At 40.8% G+C, this 27699-nt stretch overlaps 2 protein-coding genes across 4 annotated transcripts in view; one reads left to right on the top strand and one right to left on the bottom strand.

The window, feature by feature from the left end:
- Positions 1-1007: 1007 nt before the first annotated feature.
- On the bottom strand, positions 1008-12039 carry LOC124114384 (mitochondrial-processing peptidase subunit alpha-like). 2 transcript variants are annotated; one of them, XM_046474927.2, is made up of 12 exons: positions 11970-12039; positions 10348-10550; positions 9966-10045; positions 9258-9340; positions 8713-8815; positions 7636-7728; positions 6955-7236; positions 5580-5791; positions 5047-5137; positions 3978-4040; positions 2881-3025; positions 1008-1739 (listed from the first exon to the last, which is right to left on the bottom strand). In XM_046474927.2, exons 1-12 carry the CDS (start codon positions 12023-12025, stop codon positions 1564-1566), a joined length of 1587 nt encoding a protein of 528 aa, XP_046330883.1. In that variant the 5' UTR covers positions 12026-12039; the 3' UTR covers positions 1008-1563. The 2 variants fall into 2 exon arrangements, with proteins under 2 accessions (XP_046330883.1, XP_046330884.1); XM_046474928.2 differs by having other exon boundaries at positions 10348-10547; positions 11970-12036.
- Positions 12040-21060: 9021 nt separating this feature from the next.
- LOC124114383 (laminin subunit beta-1-like) overlaps positions 21061-27699 on the top strand; it is a 59954-nt gene continuing 53315 nt past the window's right edge. The window contains exon 1 of one of the 2 annotated variants that reach the window (XM_048388981.1): positions 21061-21497. In XM_048388981.1, the coding sequence (XP_048244938.1) occupies positions 21207-21497 (291 nt within the window). In that variant the 5' untranslated portion in view covers positions 21061-21206. Of the gene's footprint in view, positions 21501-27699 lie in introns of both variants that reach the window. The other variant, XM_048388980.1, reaches the window with a different exon arrangement.

Below are 27699 nucleotides of genomic sequence, written 5' to 3'. Positions count from 1 at the left end.
TTTTTTTATGGATAAGGAAAATGTACAAATTGTGGATCGATATAGTTCGTGTCTGGCTCTATTGATTTCTTGTTTGATGTGAAGTTCATGTAGTTGTAAACCCGAGTGGAGTCAGGTATATAGTTTAATCGGTGTCCTTCATCACCTTTCTTGTATCGTGAAACACTTGATCAAATAATGCCAGTTCATCGTGAGATCCGGGATAGAATAGTTCTTCAGGAACCCATGCTTGCCGTAAAAGGCCAATATGCTTGTCGTAAGAGGCGACTAACGGAATCGGGTGGTCAGGCTACCCGACTTGGTTGATGCATGTTATCGTATCCTAATTACGTGGGTCGATGCTCATGATGTCAATCACTGGATTGTCTAGTCCAGATTCGATGATTTACGGACCGCCGCCATATCGCAGGAATATTGTTGTGTGCAACAAACAGACAAACAGTTCATTGTGATGAACCTGGTGGATTTTCCGCTGTTCGTGCTAATTTTTCGATTTTGATCGACATACATAATTATTTGAGCAGCCAGAGAGGTGAAACGAGATGGCGTTTAACGTCACGTTCAGGAGTCATATGTATGGATTATTGTACTTTTATACACACGCAGGTTTTCCAGTTGACAGGCATATTCATACTCCTGCTCCATCTAAACACTTTGAATATAAGTGCAATAAGCACCACCCTTCTGTTCTCCGGGCAGATACTCTATCCACCAGACCATGGAGTGAGTGAGTGAGTGAGAATGTTTCTGCTGCTTTTAGCAATGTTCCAGCAATATCACGGCGGGTGACACCAGAAATGGGCTTCACACATTGTACCCATGACGGGAATCGAACCCGGGTCTTCGGCATGACGAGCGAACGCTTTAACCACTAGGCTTCCTGGCCGCATGCAAATTCCACGCATGCACACGCACGCATGCACGCTCGCTCGCACGCACACACACACACCACCACCATCAATGGCCAGTCTCTTAGTTCAAAGATTGTATACAAAACACACAAAAACTTAACTTTTATATAATTTTATTTAGGTTGTCTCACAATGCCTTTCCTGACATCGCAAATGCCCCAGTTCAGTGTCATCTCGTCTCTGTGAAAGTCCATGATATATTACAGGGACAAGTAGGGGCACAAAGATGAACAGCACAAAATTCACAATACAAAATCTGGTGGACTGATTGGCAAAATTGTCTTCTTAATCAATTTGCAGAGTTGTGTACCACAGCTGACAGGATCTGCTGATCATGGGTTCAATCCCAATGTTACAAAGAACATATACAGACACAGGGTACACTGTAGAAACAAACATAAATGTTTGAAATAAACACCAGTCACGATATTTGCCCTTGACAATATCACTAAAATAAAGACTTCATACAAATGTATTGAAGATTAGTGGAGCACATGTGACATAAATCACAGAAAAAACATCCAGTGTTCCATTCCAATAAAACCATGTTGAGGTGCGCACATCTTTGGCCGTGAGCGTGTCTCCACTACCTCTTGACAGTCTGGAGACACAGGTGTAAATATCTCAAGTCTAGAACTACAGAACTCTTCAATCATGAAGAGCGGAAAAGTGAGAATTTCCTTGGCATGCGGCCATCTTTGCTAGCCAGAGCAGTCTCGATGTTCCCGTAAGACGGCATCTGTGACAGAGAACCGTAGGCAGCTACAGCAGGTCTACTTCGCAACATCCTGGTAGCAACTCTTCTGATGTCTTCCTCGGTGATCTTGTCTGCAAGGTGAATGAGATTAGCCATCACTTTGACTCAGAATGTTGTTTGTTTGAATTCCTCACCCAGAAATGTTTGTTTTGTTTTGTTTGTTTTTTTGTTTAATTGTTTGTTGTTGAACACCCCACTCGGCTATATTTCAGCTATATGACGGTGGTCTGCAAATAATCGAGTCATGAGCATCGATCCACGCAATTGGGATACAATGACATGCATCAATCAAGTCAGCAAACCTGACCACTGATCCCGTTAGTCGCCTCTTACGACAAGCATAGTCGCCTTTTATTTCAAGCATGGGTTGCTGAAGACTTATTCTATCCCATATCCTCCTAGTAATGACCTTGACTAGTAATTATATTATAACAAGCATATCACAACTGCCTAAAAATAATGTTTTATTTTATTTAATTACATGTTTACAGATCAACAGACCCTAAAAATCAGGAATGGAAAAATAAGTTTAATTCATTTTTAGAGTAGTTTTATTTTTCTCTCGACCCAATCAACCCAATTTTCTTACAATAAATAAATAATAATTGAAAAGTCTATGTTCATATCAACTACTGATGGCAAAATGTTAAAAAGAATTCTGTTATTAACTTATAGAAAAATCAGGAACAGTTAATAATTTCAATTCATATTTAGTGTAGTTTTATTTTTCTCTCATCCTACTGACCCAATTTTCTTACAATTACAAAATAATAATTGAAAATGCTATTTTCATATCAACTACTGATCAACCTGGCAAAACGTGAAAAAAATAATTCTGTTCACAACTTATAGAAAAAGAGAGGCCTAGGCTAAATGTGAACCAGTGGGCCATAGCATGAACCTTATCATGCTTATATTATGTCTTTTGGGGGCGGTCGGGTAGCCTAGTGGTTAAAGCGTTCGCTTGTGACGCTGAAGACCCGGGTTCGATTCCCGACATGGGCACAATGTGCGTAGCCCATTTCTGGTGTCCCCCGCCGTGATATTGCTGGAATATTGCTAAAAGTGGTGTAAAACCAAACTCACTCACTCACTCTTGTATTTTTTGTTGACACAAGTTGTGCACTCGTGCATATAATTAGGGCTGTCTCTTTCCTTCACTTAGTAACCATGGTAACAGACATAGTGCTAGATCACTTCACAGATACTCACTGATTTCTTCGTAGAAGTATTTGGCTGGTTTGCGATGGCCGTTGGCCAGCACCTGTCGACCAATGTCCTCGAACACCACGGGCCTAGACTCCAGGTTCATCAGCAGCATAGACTGGACCTGTCGCTTAGCTCGGTCCAACTCATCCTGGGGAGGGAGGGAATTAGCATCTAATTAAATCGTGAATTTGGAAACTACTCGATTCTGATTGGTCAATCAGGGGTATCAAATCATAATAACCACCTCTGACTGAAACAGCGGATTTGATGGCCGCATCACCACAGAAGCAGGTGGGTGGGTGGGTTTGTGAATAGTTTGAAACCACACCCAGTAATATTCCAGCTATATGACAGCAGCCTGTAAAAGTTAAAATCTGGACCAGACAAACCAGTGGTTGATATTATGACCGATAGAGTGCTGATCAGCCAATTCACAGAGTCTGATCACCTGTTACATTGAGCCACCTGACTCCACAAGCATAGCTTACCTGGGACCAGATCCGGGGTAGAATAGGTCTTCAGCAACCCATGCTTGCCGTAAATGGCGACTATGCTGACTAACAGGATCGGGTTTTCAGGCTCGCTGACTTGGCTGATGCATGTCATCGTATCCCAATTGCGTGGATTGATGCTCATGATGCCAATCCCTGGATTGTCTGGTCCAGACATGATAATTAACAGAATGCCGTCATATAGCTGGAATATTGCTGAATGCGGCGTTAAACAACAAAGAAATAAATTCAGCCCCGGAGTGACCATTTGGATGCCTGCATAATACATATTTGTGAATGAATGTGTGAGTGAATGAATTTTGTTCACTTTGAATTCATGCCTTCTAAATTTGTTATGAAAGTCCAATGTGATGCAGATTGCAGCATCTTATCAAGTTTGTATGGTGCCGACAAACCAAAGATCAAAACCAAGAATAACCGAAGGTAAGCGGATCGTGGCATGGCCAAGGGATGTAACTATGTACAGCAAAATGTGGCAACTTAGACTACATGGCAACGTGTACTCTATCAGATGTGTGAAATATATCTCTTGACCTATGAAGACTGATAAAATCGGATGAGGACTTGTGAAGACTGGTGAAGGCTTACCGGGAAGACTTTGCCGGCGGTGTTGACGACCTCCCTGACAATGACCTCCACGAGTTCAGTCAACTGTGAGAACACATAGGGTACACTTGTGTCATCATACAGAGGATAAAATGTTGCTTCACTTTTGATAAGGATATTTCCATTACTCCCTCAAAGAAAAAACAATTCATAATAATGCTATGGCAAGAATTGTTTCCAAAATCATTTGGAAAGAATGTATGATCAGCAATTCTGACTTCGGGTACATTCGGCAAATTGGAAAATGAAACCTTTAAAATATTTTTGAGTACTTATGGGCTATGTTGGTTAAGTGATATGATCATTTCAGAACCATGGGACAGGGGCAAAACTTGTCTTGTCCATCAGGGATGCAACTTGATACCTAGTGGTTAAAGACTTCGCTCATCACTCCGAAGACCCGGGTTCAAAGCCCATTACCAGTGCCCCCCACCGTGATATTGCTGGTATATTGCTAAAAGCGACGTAAACCATACTCACTCACTCACTCTTGGTGGACGTGTGATATGTACCTGTGAGGGTACAATTATAACTAAGTAGCTTAGCAATGGTAAGCTGTATAAAAGAAAATGATTGAACAAAGGAATTTTATGGCTTTTGGAACACTCCCCACCACCACCTCAAAAGTAATAAAAAGTAAAATTTTCTCAGTTTGCCTGCCACGAGAAATCTAAAATCTCAGATCAATTCCTGGTGATATGTTTCTATCGACAGTCAATGACAAGGAAGGGTATAGTGAGTGAGTGAGTGAGTTTGGTTTAACGCCGCTTTTAACAGTATTCCAGTTATATCACAGCGTGTCAGCTTAATGTGGGAGGAAACACCGAAGTGATTCAGGTCTCAGACGTTTACAACTTCAGTGAAACCCACGAGCACGGGTATGGTGCTGACAAACCTAGAAACATATTCGGGGCGAACCGGGTTTCGAACCCACAATCATAGGTTTCTGGCGTGCCCAAGCGAATCGCGGCGCCTTAGACGACTGGGCCACCTGTGCCCCAGGAAGGGTATAGACACTGAGAAACACGACTTGGGGACATGTGACAGTTACCTGTGAGGGGTGAGAGCTGGCGTGGATGCAGAAGAGGCCAGTGTCCTGGTAGGCGTGGTTGAAGGCTGTAGCGTTGTACATCCAGTGATACCTGCACACAGAGGAGGGACATCGTATACGCCCCAGGGAGCTGACTAGTGTTTGTTGATTTGTTTGTTGTTTAACGCCGCACTCAGCAATATACCAGCTATATATAGCTGTAAATGATTGGGTCTGGACAAGACAATCCAGTGATTGACATCATTAGCATCAATCCATGCAATTGGGATACGATGGCATGCATCGACCAAGGCAGTGAGCCTGATCACCTGATCCCCTTTGTCGCCTCTTACGACAAGCATAGTCACCTTTTAGGGCAAGCGTGGATTGCTGAAGACCTATTCTACCTCCGATCTTCACGGGTCAACTGACCATGGTATTTGTACTGTGTCTGAGCATGGTGTGGATTAGTTGTTTTCCAGAAGAATGGTTAGGTGATCAATACCACATATTGAGTGGTACGACACATAGTGGCTTGTTCTAACATTCCCTACCTGTTGAGAACGTTAAGGTACAGCCGTGTGTACATGCCTTTGCCTGGACCCCCGGCAGAGAAGGATCCCCCACCCCCCATCATCATGTTGAGCACGCAGAAGGCCACGAAGTCAGAGTCCTGATGGGAACAACTCTCCAACCCGATCACAACATGCGCCAGTTCAGGGAACGGGGTTGGCCCTAGACTCACATCCGATAAATCTTTCTCCACCTGATGAGAGACAAAAGCCAGTCAGTTCCAGGTCTGTTCTGTGTGTTCCGAGAGTTACATGCTGTGCAACAGCTCGTACACTCATGTACATCTAACAGTTGATAAATAAAACAAACTTATCACTGAGAGTCCACAAGTTACAGAGTCTTTTTTTTAGTCTGATAATATTGTGTGTCATGGGGTTTTAATTCGAACACTATCCATACAAAGGGTTTCACTTCAAACGCTATCCATAAAAAGGGTTTCAGTTCAAACACAATCTGTACATAGGGTTTCAGTTCAAACACAATCTGTACATAGGGTTTCAATTCAAACACACTATCCATACAAAGGGTTTCAGTTCAAACACAATCTGTACATAGGGTTTCAGTTCAAACACAATCTGTACATAGGGTCTCAGTTCAAACACAATCTGTACATAGGGTTTCAGTTCAAACACAATCTGTACATAGGGTTTCAGTTCAAACACAATCTGTACATAGGGTCTCAGTTCAAACACAATCTGTACATAGGGTTTCAGTTCAAACACTATCTGTACATAGGATTTCAGTTCAAACACAATCTGTACATAGGGTCTCAGTTCAAACACTATCCATACAAAGGGTTTAAATTCAAACACTATCCATAAAAAGGGTTTCAGTTCAAACACAATCTGTACATAGGGTTTCAGCTCAAACACAATCTGTACATAGGGTTTCAATTCAAACACACTATCCATACAAAGGGTTTCAGTTCAAACACAATCTGTACATAGGGTTTCAGTTCAAACACAATCTGTACATAGGGTTTCAGTTCAAACACAATCTGTACATAGGGTTTCAATTCAAACACACTATCCATACAAAGGGTTTCAGTTCAAACACTATCCGTACATAGGGTTTCAGTTCAAACACTATCCGTACAAAGGGTTTCACTTCAAACACTATCCGTACATAGGGTTTCAGTTCAAACACTATCTGTACATAGGGTTTCAGTTCAAACACTATCTGTACATAGGGTTTCAGTTCAAACACTATCTGTACATAGGATTTCAGTTCAAACACTATCCGTACAAAGAGTCTCAGTTCAAACTCACTGGAGACATTCATCCTACAATTATGACAATCCTACCTCACAACACAACCAACTTATATGAACATGATGACTGAATAAGTCCGACCTACTTGTAAATTGCCCCCGGTGTACTGTGCCACGGACTTGTCATCCGCCTTGTTGGTGTCGATGATCCCAACATGCTCGGCCCAGATGGGGGACTTCCTGTTGACGAAGTATTCCTGTGTGAGCTGCACTAGGTGCTGGTGGTCCATCCCCACACCTGCCACCACCATCCTCCTGGGGCTGTGGAAGTTCTTCAGGTATGTGTACAGACTGCTCCGGGTGTGGACCGCGATGTTCTCAGTGGGACAGAACCTGGGCAGACCTACAGTGTTGTCTCGGAAGGCGGCCTGGAATATGCGATCAGATTCACCAATTCACTTTTTTGTCATCTGGACAAAAAAGCCCCAAAATTCCTTTGGGTGTTTTTTAACAAAATTTTGCTTGCAAGTGTTGTATAAAAAATATTTATTTTATGAAATTAACCACAAAATCAACCCTGATATTAATTGTTTTTCATTTTGCCCCTTGGTATAGTGGCCAACAAAATCTGACCTTACCAATATTATGTCTAGCAATAAATAGTAACACAGCATAATAACGACTCATCACTGGGTAAGTTGGTGTCCCCTAATGTTGGCCCTATGATCAATGTTCCAACACAACTTACAGCATGGTAACGACTTATCACTGGACAAGCTACTGACCCCTAATGTTAGCCCGATGATCAATGTTCCAGTACAACTTACAGCATGGATAAGCTCCATCAGCAGGGGCTCGGGGTCGGGCTGCATGTTGAGATTCTCCAGTTCAAATGATATCGCCACCCGGGAGTCTTCAAGCTTTACAAACAGACACAGTTTACAATATACTACTCAAAACAAGTTAAAGAACATCCACAATTGGATGGTTGTGTGTTGTAATACTCACCAGCCATGACAGATTAACTTTAATCACACGAAACAGTCAAGTATTCTTCTTGAGTAGCATACATCAAACATTTCATCATTTGGTTCTTTTTCTTGGAAATGAAGATAATAATATTGATGTTTCAACTTGTTAACTTTCAGTGCGTTTGTATTGTTTACGCCACACTCAGCAATACTCTAGCAATATGACGTCCGTCTGTAAATAATTGAGTCTGGACCAGATAATCCAGTGATTGATATCATGAACATCAATCCACGCAATTGGGATACGATGACATGCATCAACCAAGTCAGCTGGCCTGACCACCCGATCCCTTTAGTCGCCTCTTACAAATTGCATGGATTGCTGAAGACCTATTCTCCTCCCGGATCTTTATGAGCCAAATGTAACAACAAAGGCTAACTTCATCATGAGTGAGTGAACGTGGTTTTACGCTGCTTTAAGCAATATTCCAGCAATATCACGGCGGAGGACACCAGAAATGGCCTTCACACATTGTACCCATGTTGGGAATCGAACCTGGGTCTTCGGCGTGACGAGCAAACGCTTTAACCACTAGGCTACCCGACCGCCTAACCTCATCATATGACAAGTACAAGCATGACACCCTTAACCCATCTGGAAATTCAAACCTAGGTCTTCAGTCTTTGAGCCAACGCTTCAACCACTAGGCTAACCAACTGCCCCAGCTTTAAAAATATATCTGCTGCCATTAAATGATGCATTCTAGCACCCAGCTGAGATCTTTGTCTACCTGTAACAGCTGAACAACTCCTTTTCAGCATAATAATATGTGATAAACAACAGCTTGTAACCGACGCTTTATGTTGTGAATCTCAACGCAGTGAGAAGGTAAATCAATGACATTGATTAGATGTAAGCACAAACAAGCTGACCTCATTGTCTGTTATGTTGGGGCGCAGGACGACCTCCGACAGAATGTTCATGACAGCTGGCAGTCCTGTTGTTTCTGCCGAGGCCGCGTATATCAGCGTGTCTCTGAAACACAGGTGACGACATGACATGACATGACCTAACATGACACAATCTCATGACACAGTCTGACATGGCGAGAATAGGTGAGTGAATGTCATTATGCTGTGAAGTAGACAGTTTTCCTGCTATATCAAGTCTTGACCTCGTAAACCGGGTGTTGATAGCATGAGCACTAAGCCATGTCATTGGGGGTCAACTACACATGAGGCAGGTCATGCATTGTTCAAGTAAAGTCAACATAGCAACTTTGCACATCCTAAAACAAATGCTCAACCAAACTTAAAAAAATAATACAGCGTAAAACAGAGAATAAAAAATTGTAAGCTAATTTATCACTCAAAAGGCAAAATCTGCCACTGGGATCAAAACGGGTTACTTGTATTTTTGGCGCTGCACAATTTCAACCACCAGGCCGATTTCCCCCTCCCCCCTCCATATACAGTACCTTGACCCCTGACAGTCACATATTCCACCATGCTTCTCAAGTTCTTGCAGAATGTGATCCCGATTTTCATATTCTGTTGTTGACTGCAAGTTGAATGACAAGGATGTTAATTATCATGGCAATGGATTATCTATCCATTATTTTTGTATAGATAATGATCGCCATATAAATGTAAGCTATATATATTATTTCCAGTATCAATTAATTATTTGTATCAGGACACAACTAAAGATGCGGATGATGAATTAGGCATATTTAGCAGCGTTGTGTACCTGCTGAGTGTACGGGCAACTACATGATGTTCACCACACTCATCATATCATAACGAGATGTGAACAATAGAGTCTGAACCAGGCGAACCAGTGGCTGAAAAACACAAGCAACAATCAACGCCATTGGGGTATGTTGGCACACAATCAGCCATGTCACAGAGCCTGACCACCATTTTAAACATAGTTCTCTCTCATAGTGTGTGAGTATGGTTTTATGCCGCTTTTAGCAATATTTCAGCAATGGGCTTCATTCGAACTCAGGTCTTTGGTGTGACGAGCGAACGCTTTAACCACTAGGCTACCCGATCGCCCCTCTCTCTCATAACAGCAGTTGAAAGCTGGGAACTTTTCTAAGCTTGCTAACCCCCACATGAAAGTAACATACTGTTTAGTTCCAATGTTCACATAGCAAGTATACGGGTAATGAACTACTTACACAGAAAGCTAGTTTCTCCAGGAAGTGGGAGACCCCACTGGGGTAAGCAACTTCGTATCTTGACCCTGAGTCCAACACAACTAAAACATTGGGGAGGAATTATTCAGTCATTGAGATATAATAAACAGAATGTGACTGTTAAACATAGCACAGGTTGGTTCAACATTCAGAACTAGGTTATCATACTGTTAATCCATAACGGTTACACTTAAGAAATCTGATACACATTTCTCAAAATCAGTATGAAAATTTGACACTCACTTGTGCAAAATTCTCTTTATATTGCATTGGAGCTTAGTTTCATTAATTCTTATCATGCTTATTCATGTTGTTGGCAAAATAAGTCTTTCATGAGAACAAACACACCAGACACCCTCCCTACCTCCTACTGTACAGAATTGTCCAAATTTGTTCTGTGACGCCACTGAGAGGCCGTTGTTGAGTACCGTGACCTGAGTGTCAGCTGATGACCCCCCAACAGAGGCATACTGAGGGAGGGGCATGTTCGGTAGGGGCTTGGACAGTGGCACAGAGGTGATGTCTGCCCCAGGAGTGCTGCTGCAGAAACTCCGACATTTTGGGCTGCTGGAACATGAGAGAATCATTTGAGTGGTCATGTTGATGAGGGAATTAGTTTTAAAAGTCTTGGCAACAAGTGCAGCTTAGCTTATTCGCTGAGGCTGCTGCCAGTGCCACTTGCTTCACAGATCTTGCATATCTCTTCGAGTCTTATGGTCAGTTGTGCTAGGGTTTGGGTACTTTACCCCCAATTCTATCCTTAGCCCTTGGAGTTGTGCACTACTTTCCAAACAAGCACCCCTTGATGATCCCTATATTAGACATATTTTGGAACTCGGGTGTACAGCATGTGAGTTCAATGATGACTTGCATTTAAATGTTAACATGAACAACAAACGTATGTTTACATTATTCTGCCGATTTGAACTGAAAAAAGGACTGTACCCATTACACTATGAGGCGAATATGATTCATATCATGAATATAGGGTAATGAATACGGATATCAATTCATGAAGGCAATAACAAGTCAGTAGCTGACATATTATTTGTTATATTCAGTGAAACGATACCAACATAAATTATTTGACATGGTTAGTTAACTATTAATATATTATACATTTAAATACTGCACTTATCCAGGTACTAGTATCTGCTCGAATGCGACATTGACCAGTGACAACAATACTGTCAAATTAAGTATTATAAGAGTGTTGTCTTTGAAGAAATCTATGCATATAATATGTTGTTCTTATGGATATTTATAGGTACAGGGTATTTAAACGCACATGATTGCATATTCATAAATATTCGATTCTAGTGGCCGTGAATAACGAATTCATGAATGGATACGGTTCGATTCACCGAATATGCAAGTGATTCATGACAGCCCTAGTACCCATGGAAATTCCTGTCTGTGGAACCGGTCCTTCCACAGGTTACACTTACAGCTGCCTACAACCCTTTCCACGCTTGCTACAACCTACGTGCAACCAACCCAGCTACAACCTACGTGCAACCAACCCAGGTACAACCAACAGTAACTTTCATACGATGACTGATACATGCATTTGCCTCATCTAGAATATTATTTATTTGAATTATAATCACGGGACCAGCGAGAAAAACAATTAAATCATTCAAGCCATCGGAGTTGCATCAGAAAATATTATTTAGCCTACTTTTCATCAAACATTTATCAGGGTATGCCTTTTATTTCTGATAAATTTTCACAGTGACACGTTATACTTCCCCAGAAATTAGGCTTATTTCTAATTTTGAACACTTGTATACGTTTACGGTTTAGATCTACATGCAATGATTTAACAGCGATTTATGGAAAGAACGAGGTTCTCAATGTCACACAAACAAACGGTTCGCTAATCATTTGCACTAATGTTCGGGCTCTGACAATGATTTGTAAATACACATCATGCAATTAGCAACAGTTAGTTTGAATCATCCAAAACTACAATTAGGTCTGTACCTCTTTAACCTTTGGCATCCTCTTTTCCAAACACGACTCGCCATGCGGGTCGCCATTTTGATATAACGCTTTCCGGCATTTTTACGACAACTAATTTCATGTTTGTTAATCAACATGGTTCAATATTTGATGTTACGAAATCAGTGCTACTTTGTAGAATCCATGATCGGATAAATATATGTGTTAGATATTAATAGGGGTACTGTTTTGTTTACGACAACAATACCTATTGACCACACCCCCTGTTTTGCATAAACACGACTGAACACAAATTTCACTCACAAAATATTGTTATGATCAAGTAGTCAAAAGGTGCAAGCTAAACGTCGAGTTCAAAGTATATTTGTTAAAATTGTATAAAACGAATTATCTAGTAAAATCTATGAAACACATTTTTGACATTTATAAATATTTTATTTCGCCGGCATTGTTTTACCACTTCAGCTGTGGGGATCCGCCATCACATTCAATTAATTGTGTTTAACTATCACATCTCGAGCAGGCCCCGTTTTATTAAGTGATTTTTGTGCTGCAACTATTCAGTAAGACTATAATATATTTTTTCTCATCACCCGCCTGAACCTTAAGAAACATTAGCAGTGAACACCCTCGTCGACAAAATTCAGGGTGAACTTGTAGACAAAACAAACAAAATTGGGAAATAAAATTGATTATTGTTTGTTATTATATCGGAAATGTAGGCCACCCGGACCATATTTCACAAACAATTACCAACAATAAATTGATGAAACCAAGAAACTTATCTTTTAACTTTGTTTTTTTCACCAATATTTCTAATAAGAGCCCCCTATTTCTAATTTTGAGAGCCCACTGGGCGCTTATTACGTCGAATACGGTATATCATCAACAAATGATGTTAAGTCATATCCGAGAGTTTTTCAGTCCATTGTTTTCTCTCATTGAAAATATATATGCACCTTGTTTCCAGCCATGTTTGTTGTCACAAATGTCATGATATTGAAAAGTTTAAAATGTCCTTTCACAACGCTAAAACACTGACTCCTCAAATTCTCATACAATGACAGATCAACAGGTAATGTTCTTCGTCTTCGTTAACTTTCTTTAAACAAATATGTTTGGAATATAAACATAATCTTTCCTCGTACAAAATATGTTCCCATCGTCCAGACTCAATGGGTAAATAATGATTTCCACAAGGGAATTTACTGACTATTAATACTTACTAGATACTGTTCTGGTTGTAGCACATAATGACACTGTTAATAAAATCTTAATTTTACTTTCCCATGTAGATTCCAAAGCCAGTTTTGACGTTGTACATCTTTCAATCGTTAAGAAAAAGAAACTAAAATATTTGATCAATATGAATTTTATTATTGATTTAATTGACGAAAACACTGACGTACTGCTTCAACATTCCTGGAGCAACGCCTATTTAAAAAGTAAGCGAGTGAAGAAAGGTATGAACGTCAAAATGTGTCGTTCATACACTTATAAACGTCGGTTTCGCGGTCATGTGACCGGCCTCTCGTCCAATGGTAAATCCGTATATCGTGTAAATTTCACATTAAAAAATGATATGACAACGTGAATAAGATAATCTTCCACAGATTAAAGACTCGACATTAAGCTGAGTGCTATATGATTTTATAGATTGATAGTAACTTCATAAATACATGTAAAAGTATGCTGAGGCCAAACTAATGTATTCCTTTTTGACGAATTTTCATCAAAAGAATACTTGAGGGAAGGAATTTTTTTTTTAAATCATGACTTAATTAATAACTGTGCCAATTGCCATATTTTCTTGTTTATAATACACTCATACCTCTTTGACAGAGAAACTGCCACTAATTTGGTTGCTTGAGCGAGCAAGAAGGAACAAACATGGCAAACATATCAGTGGAACTGTAAATTCTGAATGAAAGGTTTACAAGACACGATAATTTCCGAAATAAAATCCCTTTTGATGGGAAAATGGCAGATCTTTTATTCTAGCATCGATTATACTGGTCTGGCCGAATGATTGTGAATGGTGACCCTGTGTCAAGTTCATAACGGTTCTCATGTTTTAAAATAGTTTACCAAAAATAACGGGTTCGTGTCTAAGGTAACTGCTGAATGCCCCCGGTCTTGTTCTGTCTCATTTACATTATGGTCGAGAGTCCACGAGAGTCCATGAGAGTCCACGTGAGTCTGCAAGATCACAACTGGGGTAATATAACACTCAGAATCGTATTTCAATGTCAATGATATGGGTGGAAAAGGGGTTAATGTTGGTAACGAAACATTCCACATTTCCTTCCTATGTTAATACATGGTATGTATTCATCATGATTGTTTGATGGGCGTGGCAGCGACACACGGATCCACACGTGGCAGCCTGTGTGTTGTTTGTAATATATATTATATCGAATACTTTTTTCCCTTTATATTATTTGACGTAATCTGACAATGTGCCTTTGTCACATATGGTGCAAAATCAATTTGTCCTCGAGGACAGATTGTGTATTGATTCATGATTTGTATACGTCCAGTATTATGTCTTAATTATGAATTTAAGGGTGGGGTCTCTATGTAACATACACAAGCATCCCGAATGCCTCATTTGTCATATGTCATATGCACGTGTCATCACTTATGCGTCTATACCACTCATTTATACTCTCCAAAAATAGTATATTCGAAAATAACAGATGACTTCAGAAATACAAAAAGGGTATCGATTGATGGCAATGGGTGGATAAGAGGAGGATAAGGTGTAACATGGCTATCAGCAAAACGTTGGCGGCGTATTGTGAGGGAGCAAACAGCCAGGAAAGACGACAGGGAGTTGTCGTAACAAATTGAAGGTTTGAGATGAGTCGATCAATAATGGGTTATGCCCCTACGATTAGTCATAGGGACACGACACACGACTGGTCATAGGGGCATAACATACGATTAGTCATAGGGACATAACACACGACTGGTCATAGGGACATAACATACGATTAGTCATAGGGGTATAACCCACGACTGGTCATAGGGACATATCATACGATTAGTAATAAGGGTATAACCCATGACTGGTCATAGGGGCATAATATACGATTAGTCATAGGGGTATAACCCACGACTGGTCATAGGGGCATAACATACGATTAGTAATAAGGGTATAACCCAGGACTGGTCATAGGGGCATAACATACGATTAGTCATAGGGACATAACCCACGACTGGTCATAGGGGCATAATATACGATTAGTCATAGGGGTATAACCCACGACTGGTCATAGGGGCATAATATACGATTAGTCATAGGGGTATAACCCACGACTGGTCATAGGGACATAACATACGATTAGTCATAGGGACATAACATACGATTGGTCATAGGGGCATAACATACGATTAGTCATAGGGACATAACACACGACTGGTCATAGGGGCATTATATACGATTAGTCATAGGGACATAACACACGACTGGTCATAGGGACATAACATACGATTAGTCATAGGGACATAACATACGACTGGTCATAGGGGCATAACATACGATTAGTCATAGGGACATAACACACGACTGGTCATAGGGGCATAACATACGATTAGTCATAGGGACATAACACACGACTGGTCATAGGGACATAACATACGATTAGTCATAGGGACATAACATACGACTGGTCATAGGGACATAACATACGATTAGTCATAGGGACATAACATACGATTGGTCATAGGGGCATAACATACGATTAGTCATAGGGACATAACACACGACTGGTCATAGGGGCATAACATACGATTAGTCATAGGGACATAACACACGACTGGTCATAGGGACATAACATACGATTAGTCATAGGGACATAACATACGATTGGTCATAGGGGCATAACACACGATTAGTCATAGGGACATAACACACGACTGGTCATAGGGGCATAACATACGATTAGTCATAGGGCTATAACCCACGACTGGTCATAAGGACATAACATACGATTAGTCATAGGGGTATAACCCACGACTGGTCATAGGGGCATAACATACGATTAGTCATAGGGGTATAACCCACGACTGGTCATAGGGGCATAACATATGATTAGTCATAGGGGTATAACCCACGACTGGTCATAGGGGCATAACATACGACTGGTCATAGGGGTATAACCCACGACTGGTCATAGGGGTATAACCCACGATTGGTCATAGGGACATAACCCACGACTGGTCATAGGGGTATAACCCACGACTGGTCATAGGGGTATAACACACGACTGGTCATAGAGGTATAACCCACGACTGGTCATAGGGGCATAACATACGATTAGTCATAGGGACATAACACACGACTGGTCATAGGGGCATAACATACGATTAGTCATAGGGCTATAACCCACGACTGGTCATAAGGACATAACATACGATTAGTCATAGGGACATAACACACGACTGGTCATAGGGACATAACACACGACTGGTCATAGGGGCATAACATACGATTAGTCATAGGGGTATAACCCACGACTGGTCATAGGGGCATAACATACGATTAGTCATAGGGGTATAACCCACGACTGGTCATAGGGGCATAACATACGACTGGTCATAGGGGTATAACCCGAGACTGGTCATAGGGACATAACCCGAGACTGGTCATAGGGACATAACCCGAGACTGGTCATAGGGACATAACCCACGACTGGTCATAGGGGTATAACCCACGATTGGTCACGCATCCATTCATACGGCGTGGTATTGTCCGAATCAATCTCACATTAAAAAATTCCACTCTTCTTGCAGCACCTAGCCCAGTTCGGACATCGTAGGGCGGGCCTTCTGACGTCCCAGACGAGGTCTATGAGGGGAAGATCGGGACCCATTGCTGTCCATTTGATTTCGGTGATGTTTTGGTGCTGGCGGTAGTCAGTTACGATAAGTGCACGGTCAGCACGAGCGTTTTCGCATTGCTGCATCGTGCATGAAGCTGGTGTAGCAGTGAGTGAGCTATTATGGCGATTTTAAATAAAAGTCACAAAACGATTTAAATAACCATAGGGATGCTCTGCTAAAAGCTAAAAGCAGAGATCTTTGTACGACACCCTCTGTGTCATAGGCATGTGTTTTTGAGTCACTATCAAGTAGTGATGATAACAGGTGATCGCGACAAGGTGAGCCTATCCTTCCCGCCCTACTGGTGGCACCCGTCACAAACACATGCAAGACCACATAGTACACGTCAACACAGGGAACTGCATCAGACAATTTGGTAACTGATGGAAATGTCCTCCACATGCCTAGCTACCATAAACCTATGTGAAAGTTTTACTAAGGCTTTGGATGTTTTTTACGCTGACAATAACTCTTGAGCAAGGGTAGTATGGCGCTGTTACAACCCTTAATGTAAAAAATACTCTTAGCGTAAAAATGTTTACATTAAGGGTTACGTGTTAACTCTTAGTGTAAACAAAATTACAGTAAGAGTAACAACCCGCAACCCTTAATGTAAAAAATATTTTTTTTACATTAAGGGTTAATATCGTACATATCGCCCCTTTATGTAAAATAATCTTGTAAACAAAGTTTGATTGGATACTTTTTGCAATTGTCACGTGTTTTATTGTTTTTCCTCGGTTTCTTGCAATTATTCGTAATAAGCAACAGCGTGAGAAACTGACTTTGCTCAGATCTGAGAACAAGAGGGGCTATTATAAGAATGGCAGGCTCGTTATTGAGGACATGCCAGCTACTACTCTGGAAGGTGATGCCCATCAGTTGTCGGCTCTAGTCGCAGATCACGACGCAAGTGGAACATCGTCAACTGTGGATCAGGAGCGGGTGCTGCCGTCAAGGTCGAAGGTTATGCAAAAGCACAACAAAATACATTGCAAGGAATATAGAAGATTTAACCATCAAACTGTCCGACATTGGCTTTGTTTCTTTTGTATCTGAACATGACATTGTTGCTTTATATGAAAAATAGTCAATAGAAAATTACTTTAGTGACATTTTTCCAGAATACATAAACTTTATTGTTTACCAGCCACAAAAAGGTCCAAGTTCGGGAGGTATTCGGGAGGAATACCTTTGATAAAATATTCACTGGTAAGACGTGTTATTGATTTTCGATACAGATACCATGCTATTACTATTCTGTTGGATAAACGTATGTTTGGTTTTTGTAGAGCTACATTACGTGTGTTTACATATATCCAGTCGGAGAGATCGACCTGGTAATAATAACAAAGATAGACAAAATGGGGTAGAGATTTTGTTGTATTTTTTATTGAGTACACTGGAAGAGTCCCCAGCTGTTTCTATCATTGTACTTGGATTTGTTTGTTTGTTTGTTTGCCTGTTGTTTAACGCCGCACTCAGCTATATTCTATTACATGACGGTGGTCTGTAAATGTAGACAATCCAGTAGTCGACATCATGACCATCGATCCATGCATTTGGGATATGATGACATGAATCAACCAAGTCAGCGAGTCTGACCACCCGATCCCGTTAGTCGCCTCTTACGACAAGCATTGTCGCCTTTTGCGGCAAGAATGGTTTGCTGAAGACCTATTCTACCCCGGATCCTTACAGGTCCATTGTACATGAACAGCAGAACTGGTGTGACGCGGGACTATGTTGAGAACGATGTTATTCACCATGTTGAAAGTAATAATTACTTAGTAGATGTTTTTGCACAATTTGAGATGGAAAGATATTCTTGTGATAAATTACTTTGGAAAAACTCTTTTGGAAATGTGTTCAATTCTGAACATACATTTTGTGAAAGGGAGATTTGGAACTGACTATCAAATCGGTGACTGAACATTTATTGGGCATTTAGTGAGTGCGTGAGTTGGGTTTAACGCCATTTTTAACAGTATTCCATTTATATCACGGCGAGTCACCTTAATGTGGGAGGAAAGCCGGAAGTGATGCAGGCCTCAGACGTTTACCACTTCGGTGAAACCCACGAGTACGGGTATGGTGCTGATAAACCTAGAAACATCATCGGGGCGAACCGGGATTCGAACCTACAATCATAGGTTTCTGGCGTGACCAAGGGACGCAACTCTGCACTCTGTTGTTTGAACGAACACAAGCCTTTACATTACTGTACAAGGATTGTAACATTTTTCCCATTTTAGCACTCAAACCATGTTTGTACAATGGCTTCCATAGATGTCGTCAAGGCCAGCTGATTGATTATGTTTCTAGGCAAGATGAGTCTGGCAGATGTTCTACTCAGTCGCTCCCTGTTTTGAAATGTGTCAATTATTGTCTCTTGTCTCTTTATAATAATATATAATCTTTATAATCTTGTTTACCCCCAAACATGTTGTAATATGTTGCGGTTGTATGTGGAATACTGCAAGGGACATTGAAGCGTTGTCGCATTGTCGCCCTTGCGAAAACAAGCAAAAAGTGTCAAAATTAGCCAAAGCGCGACATGGCGACAATGCGACAACGCGACATTTGGGCCATTTGTGGCATTGTCGTATTGTAAGATGTCCGAAAGGCTTATGTGACGTATTGCCATCCGTCTTTGTACGGCGTGCGTCATCCGTCATGCGAAATCTATTCACAATACGATTTATACCTAAAATATGTCGAAAGATAGCATTTACAGCTCACCTGGTACGAAGTTCCGTGGTGAGCTTATGTCAGTTCCCACAGAAGATCGAATGGTCGGTTCCTAACTGACATGAAATACTCTACAGGCCGTATGCCTAATGTTCTTTTTCGCTGTTTTCAATCAACAATGGTCTTACTTCAGGATATGCTAAACTGCTATAGAAAAGGTATAGACTTCATATCCGAAAAATATAAACTTTAAGTGGCTATATTTGACTCGGCACGGTACTTGAGAAATCTTTTTTTTTAACCAAACATCATTGCATTGGAATTCCTTTCGTTTGTAATAACATTTGATTCTGGTGTATGCTTAACTGTCATATCCGTAATACTGCAACAAAATGTCCAATTTTTTATGACTAAAACCAGAGACCATATACCGATATGGTCTCTGCTAAAACTCTGTAAATGGACCATTCTAACAACCCAACAACTTGGTCTGATCTGCTTGGGCTGAGTCCTCCTTTCCGTCGTTACGGTATAGGATAGTAACGAGGTTACCTTGCAGAGTATCGAAAAATAACCTGTGTAAAACAGTAAGTTTGATAAAAATCGGTTAAAGGGTTAGGGGTCATAAATCCTTTTATGAAGCCTGAATATAACAACCAGGTGGCCGGTCGTTGTATAGAGAGAATCTAAAAATGATTAGTCATTTGCACATCTAGACAAAGTAACGATCAGTTAAATCTACGAAGTTTCAAGAAAGTTCGATAAGTATTATTTCATAGTGATAACCCTTAATGTAAAAAAATATTATCTATCACTTCAACCCTTTATGTAAAAATGTTTACATTAAGAGTTGTAACAAGGATGAACCCGCAACCCTTAATGTAAAATATTTTTACATTAAGAGTCATTTTTACATTAAGGGTTGTAACAAGAGTTAACACGTAACCCTTAATGTAAAATCTTTTACATTTAGAGTAATATTTACATTAAGGGTTGTATCATGGCGCTCTTTGAAATTTTGGGAGACACAGCATGCTGAACTGTACTTCAAACGCTGTGAAACGTGGACACCAAAGGCTGGCGCTGCTGGAATATTGCTCGACATAAAGGGAAAGTTTAATATAAATAAAACGACAAAACCCTTTCCATATTCAATAGAAATTTCTGAATAAAGCAGAGTCGATTGTACGATTCCGACTATATCATAAGCATGTGTTTATGAATCACTATAAAATAGTAATGATACCGGGTGATCGCGAAAAGGTGAGCGTATCCTGCCCCACCGGTGGCACCCATGACGTTTTAAACCTGTCCCTCACATATATTGGAAACTGAGTCAATGCGTGTAAAATTAAATATGTTGTGCGTGACAGAATTCAAAATAAATATCGACAGCCATTTGTAGTTCAACCACCTGCCTTTACGAACCACGTGTATCAACGGCAGGCTCAAATTCTCCCAACCTCCACCATGCTATTCAACATGAGTTCAGCCAATCAGCGACCAGCAGTCAATATCGACGTGTGCAACATGTGTTGAGGCGTCAATGTGAGTGAATTCACGATCTTCGAAGTAGCCCCAGAAAGATGTAGTTTCAAACTATGTGACTTGTGTTCAGCTGGATGTTCTTTGTGGATTATCGTTTAAGTTTCACTCGGAAACGGACAGCAACTTATCAAAATGGCAGCATCCCCGCAAGGCTACATGTCTGATCACCGTTACATCGACAGGGGGAAGAGGGAGACGGCCTTCTCCATCAAGTGGATTGTGTATTGTGTTGTGTTTTTCTCTGTGATAATATGTACCAATTCTGTAGTTCCATACCGTAACTGTGTGTCAAGCACGGGTCAAGACTTGGCATGTTTTGCCTCGTCGGAGAACGTTGAAAACATTAACACGACGTTGACGGTAACGCCGCTCGACGTCACCTGTGGGCAGACAACAACCGACTTCTACCTTCGACTTGGAGATGTGGTGAGCTTTCATGAGTCATTTGAAGTCCTTTAGGCTTAACTGCGTTTTTTCTTTATATTCACGTCACGTCAATACGTGGTGTACGTGACGATCAGCTAAACATAATTCGTTAGTATTATTGTCTTAAAACTATTAGGTGTGATATTTGTCTTACCGGATACCGCGTTGCAGGGTAACATGAAGAACTGTCTGTATATTTATTCGCGTGAACGACATGAATTCTGATATAAAGATTTCTGAAAATGAAAAATGAATTTACCTTCAATTTTTTACATAAGGAAGAGAATTTATGGATGTCAACGTCTTTATTATGAGGAGCACAACGTTATGGAGTATATGGTTACTCCTTCATCGGGTGAATTAATGTTCTGAAGCAGAGAGCATATATATGTACATGTAAGAACAACAACGGTAATAAGATAACAAAAGGTGGAAACTTAACAAGGGAAGCCAACATATAATTGGCGCTGATAGTTATGGACAACTGGAAGCCAGGACGAAATTATCACTGTACAAATATATGCTCTCTGCCTCTTAGCATTCATTCACCCGATGAAGGAGTAAGCATATACTCCTTAACGTTGTGCTCCTCATAATAAAGAAGTTGACATCCATGAATTTTCTTCCGTATGTGTATCACTTCTAAATGCCTTTCAAAGACTTCCACCTATTACATGATCTTCATACCACTCGCATCCTCGCCCTGTCTTCCTTTTAATTGAAATTTCATAAAACTGGAAGAAGAAATAAATATGATATTGATGAGACGGTTGTATATTAATAACGGTCGAGAAAAGAAATGAAACTTTTAATTTTCAAAAGAAATAATAACCATCTATTTTATCGAAAATGCCTTCTTTGATTTCCTACTTAATTGTCAAAGAACAAAAAAGTAATTGGTATCAACTTTTTGTTTGATTTTTTAAATACGAAATTGTATTGCTTTGCAAAATCAATGGGTGATGCACGTGCATGGATTATCACTGTGTCGTCTTCTTAATTTGACCTTGATTTTGTGGCTGTATCGGACAGCACTTTTTAATTCAATATATAGCGATTCTCCTTAATTTGGATAAGAACGGTGATATCCTAAACTTCGTTATATAGAGAGTACTTTTAACTTAGGCTTGTCAGGGCCCCTTTCAATTACATTAAAAGAGAATTTACGCCAATTTTCCAGTAGATATTGTGTTATGTATGAATATGGTTTAAATGGCTCTATTATACTCGTGAATGTAATTTTTTCTAGTCAGTTAATGTATAATATTTAATTATATACATCATTAGCATGTGTGATTGTCTTTCATGTTCATATATTTTACATTGCTGACAGATTGATGTATCCTAATGAAGATGAATTATATGTTCATATATGCTTATGCATGAGAAACGTTGAATTAAATATAAGCGAATGCTGGTTAAATTATTTCAGTGATTTATTCACGTAAGTAAATATACAGCTGCTTTGGTATGAACCTAATACATGATTTATATTTGTATTTTATATTTTAACGATACGTATTCATATTGGTATTGTTTACATTTAAACATGTTTTCCTAATGATTGTGTTTCTGTTTCCTTCTCGTGTGGTAAGAATATTTTAATTACATTCCTCCCAATGTTGCCTTGCACCACTGTTGCTATGCTACATCCGCTCGGGGACGTTGCCAGGGGGATGTTTGTCAAATCCTTGTTCTAAATATATATCTCTGGGGAGATTCAGGGTCAGAATACGTCCCAGTGTACCCTTTAAATAATCAGGTGGTCAAACCCTGATTTGTTTATTTGTTAGTTTGCTGTTTAATGCCCCACTCAGCAATTTCCAGCTGTATGACCACTGTCTGTGAATAATCGACAATCCAGTGATTGACATCATGAACATCGATCCACGCAATTGGGATACGATGACATGCATCAACCAAGTCGAGGGCCTGACCACCCTATCCCGTTAGTCTCCTCTTACGACAAGCATAGTCACTTCTTAGGCAAGCATGGGTTCCTGAAGACTAATTCTAACCCGGATCTTCACGGGTTAAGCCCTGACTTGACTGATTGGGTGTCATCATACCCCGATGGTTGAATGTTGTTCATGCTTGTAGTCACTGGCTGGCGAGACTGTAATAAACCGCCATGATGTAGCGGGAACATATGGCCTTTTAGTAATAATTCGCCTCCTAACCCCGCCCTATCCTATGGTGAGATATGTCCCCCCTCACGCCTCCCCTGCTATCCGTCCCCGAGCGGTGCCACCACGTGGCCGGGCACGCTGCAGTACCGGTCCCAGTTCACGTACCGTGTAACCATGCATGATGGTGTTGTAGTACAAATCTCCAGGCTCCTATTGGTGTTGGTGGCAATGTAATGGTACGGTTGATGTGAGAGCCTGAAGGTTTGGACTACATCCAGGTCAGCACTGTATTTAGAAATCACATACAATGAAAACGTGTTAACTCGAAGTCAGTGAGATCGATATATTGATTAAGGCGATATGGCATTATAGTCCCGGCAGAATCCTTTTGGTCGGGCATATGCACTTAGTTTGTCTCGAACTACCGATTAATCATATACTGTATATACGAAGATAAACGACTTCGAGTTAACAAGATTTCATTAAAAGTCAACTCTGGATATAACGGTCGGCAATAGAAAATGTAAAGAGAAGCTACGCTTGGACCATTTGGCACTCAAAGAAAGTTTCATGAAAACTAAACTATTTCAAACCCATCCGTTCATCTGCCAACTCAAATTTGCAGTTAATAATTATCCATATACACATAGAGAACGTGTTATTAATAATAAGAACCAAGATATTAGATAGTGAAGCATAAACTCACTTTAGTTCTTATTGTTAAAGGAGTAGTAAAGACTATTGGGAATAAGTAATTTTGGCAGAGATCCCCTTTAAATCTTATTAGTATTGCGGTGAGTATCAAAGGCATAGGGAATAGATAGTTTTAGCAGAAAGGAGACCCCTTTTAATTCTTATCATTACAGGGGTAATAAAAGTTATTTTGGTGGGTAAGTTTGGCAAAACAGAAACCCCTTTAAATCGTGTTACTATTACAGTGAGTATTAAAGATATTGGGAACAGATACCTTTAGCAGAACTGAGACCCCCCTTTAATTTATTATTACTTGATGTAATATTGGTAATTGAGTAAGTCATTTTGACAGAACAGATATCCCCCTTTAATTCTTCTTACTGTTATCACAAAGGGTAGGTTATTGGGAATAGGTTACGTTGGCAGAACATGAACAGACCTCACCCGTTCCGTCGACTTCTTTATATCCAGAGCTGACAGCACTCCTAATCAACACAACACGAACACTCATAATTTCAGGTTCCAAGTAACAATGTCTACACTGCTTTAGACATTAAGCTTCCTGCATCTGCAATGTATATATATGCTCCACCTATCACTGCTGCAGGGCTGAACAAAAGCCTCTTAATGGGATATAGTTGATATATGGAGACCTGCTGGTTTAGACTATCCTGCTTTGTTATATACCCGTGCATGCTCAGTCTTAGTAAAATCAGATCTTAGTCCTCGCTATTGCTAAACAAAGATCTGAGGACATCCCATTACAGGTCACGCCGGAACTATGTTTCATCTGACCAATCAGGGCGTCGTGGGAATGTGTTTTCAAATCATGCAACCTCGAAAAGGTTAACACCGAGTATTCCGAACCACAGTTACGGGCTGGACGACCGATTCCATCAAAATCATCGTACATCTCCAACTTTAACTGGATAAACATTTGATACGGGAGAAACTTCCCATAGCCCGTGGGAAACACTGACACCTTGGCCATCTATTAGACATTTCCAGAATTTTCTTTTGTACAGTTTTCAAATTTGGACCGACAACTTTGTCAAAATATTTTTTCAAAGCGCAGTCTGGAATGGAAGTCGCCAGTTTGAAACTAGTGCCGTAAAACTCGAGATTGTTGATTTCTGATTGGCTAATGGCCACTTCTTGTTAGTCGTTTCTTTGGTCGGGATGGGATGTCCTCAGAACTTTGTGTCGCGGCACGAGAACTGAGGTCCGATTTTAATGAGATTGGTATATGCTCCTCATAAATTCTTATGTATTGTGATAAATATCGTACATATGCGAAATAATGTGGCGTTATTAAGGTTTAATATGTATTTTTAATAAGTAACTGTAAAGGTAAAATCAGAAGTTGTCGCACAGGTAAAGCATTCGGGCAACAACACACGTCACAGAGAGAAACACGAAAGTCAGTTTCTATCTGAGTTTAACGACGAAATGGACCTCCCCACTTACCATTTGCTGTATTTCTGTCATTAGATGTACACGAACGTACGTACGTTACGTACCGACTGGCGTAATTCTATCAGCAACTGTACGCATACTCATGTTTCTGTTCTATCTTTTGGTGTACACGCACGTACGTCTGCGTGCCATGCCGTCCCTGAGTGTTTCTTCCGTCAGGCTTACACTAGTCTAGTTTACAACTGGAGTGTTCCTGCGACCAGGGAAGCATGTGTGTGTGTGTGTGAGAGTGCCCACTTGAAGGGCTGACGTGTTTCGGTCTTCGCTACGTTAACGTGACATGTCGACGTATTTTGTTGTCCGGATGTTGGCGTTCTGACATTTGCAATGGAGTTTAGTGATGTCTTGAAGCCATGATTTAACTTCTTTCTTCCTGAGCAACCGCAAACCTATGTTCACTCTGAGTCGGCAATACCTACGCACAGAAGCTGTACATAGACACATAATAACAATCGGGCTTCTGTGACAGTATTGGCGCCTTGTGGTTTGGGCAACTCACCACAGCACAGGGGGCACGGGTGGCCCAGTCGTCTAAGGTGCCGCGATTCGCTGTGCAGAGTTGCGTCCCTTGGACACGCCAGAAACCTATGATTGTGGGTTCGAATCCCGATTATGTGTCTAGGTTTGTCAGCACCATACCCCTGCTCGTGGGTTTCACCGGAGTGTTAAACGTCTGAGACCTGCATCACTTCGGGCTTTCCTCCCACATTAAGCTGACACGCCGTGGTATGACTGGAATACTGTTAAAAGCGGCGTTAAACCCAACTCACTCACTCACTCACCACAGCACAGGTTCAGGGTTACTTATGATTGTCACCTGAAAACTTTAACAGTATCAGTGGCTGTTATGCCAAAGTCTTTGTGTTCTTGATAACCGATAATAATTATGTTTCAATTTGTCTGCCCTCTGTATGACGCCGAGGCGAGTGTATATACAAAATCATATGAGTTTTTAAAAATATAGCTAGAGTTGTACACGATCCTGCACACAGGTTGAAAATAGCCCACCAGGAACGAGAAATGAGATTTTCAGAATTTAAAACTGTCGGGCCAAATAAAGTATACACCCATGTTCGGTGGCGGCTAAACATGAAACAAACAAGAAATGATTATTCGATGGTGATGTATCTGATAACAGTATCATAGCTGTGCTGGGGGCTTCACGCTGGCAGTGTTTCGGCGACTAGCTGTTTTTAGCCGAGTAACGTTTTAGTAAGGTTTGTAATTTTGGGGTCAAATCCACTTTTCAAGTACATACTTTCTTTTACCCGGCAGTTTAGAATGTCTGCGGATGTAATTGCCAGCATGTAATCCCGGGGGGTGGTTATATATACCCGGGGACTTATGGCTTGGGGAACTTTGCGAGCATGTTCAATTGCCAGCATGTGATCCCGGGGGGTGGTTATATATACCCGGGGACTTATGGCTTGGGGAACTTTGCGAGCATGTTCAATTGCCAGCATGTGATCCCGGGGGGTGGTTATATATACCCAGGGACTAATGGCTTGGGGAACTTTGCGAGCATGTTCAATTGGACACCTCCCCGTACTGTTCTCACAAAGTGGGCGGTCGGGTAGCCTAGTGGTTAAAGCGTTCGCTCGTCAAGCTGAAGACCCGGGTTCGATTCCCGACATGAGTACAATGTGTGAAGCCCATTTGTGGTGTCCCCCGCCGTGATATTGCTGGAATATTGCTAAAAGCGGCGTATAACCATACTCACTCACTCACTCTCACAAAGTGAGGTACATGTGACTCCAAGTCAGTTTCCACATGACATCTGCACATTCCCTAGAGGAATAAATCGCTTCACTGTCTTTAACAAAGCATTGCCCGTCAAGAACGTGTTCGGATCGTGGGTTAGTCTTTCGCTTCAAACCACCGCACACCAACACCGAGTTCGA

Source organism: Haliotis rufescens, unplaced genomic scaffold (assembly GCF_023055435.1).
Source record: "Haliotis rufescens isolate VD_foot unplaced genomic scaffold, xgHalRufe1.0.p SCAF_8, whole genome shotgun sequence".
NCBI classification, from domain to species: Eukaryota; Metazoa; Mollusca; class Gastropoda; order Lepetellida; family Haliotidae; genus Haliotis; species Haliotis rufescens.
The sequence above is the reverse complement of the archived record's forward strand: the minus strand, read 5'-3'. Positions and strand labels throughout refer to the sequence as shown.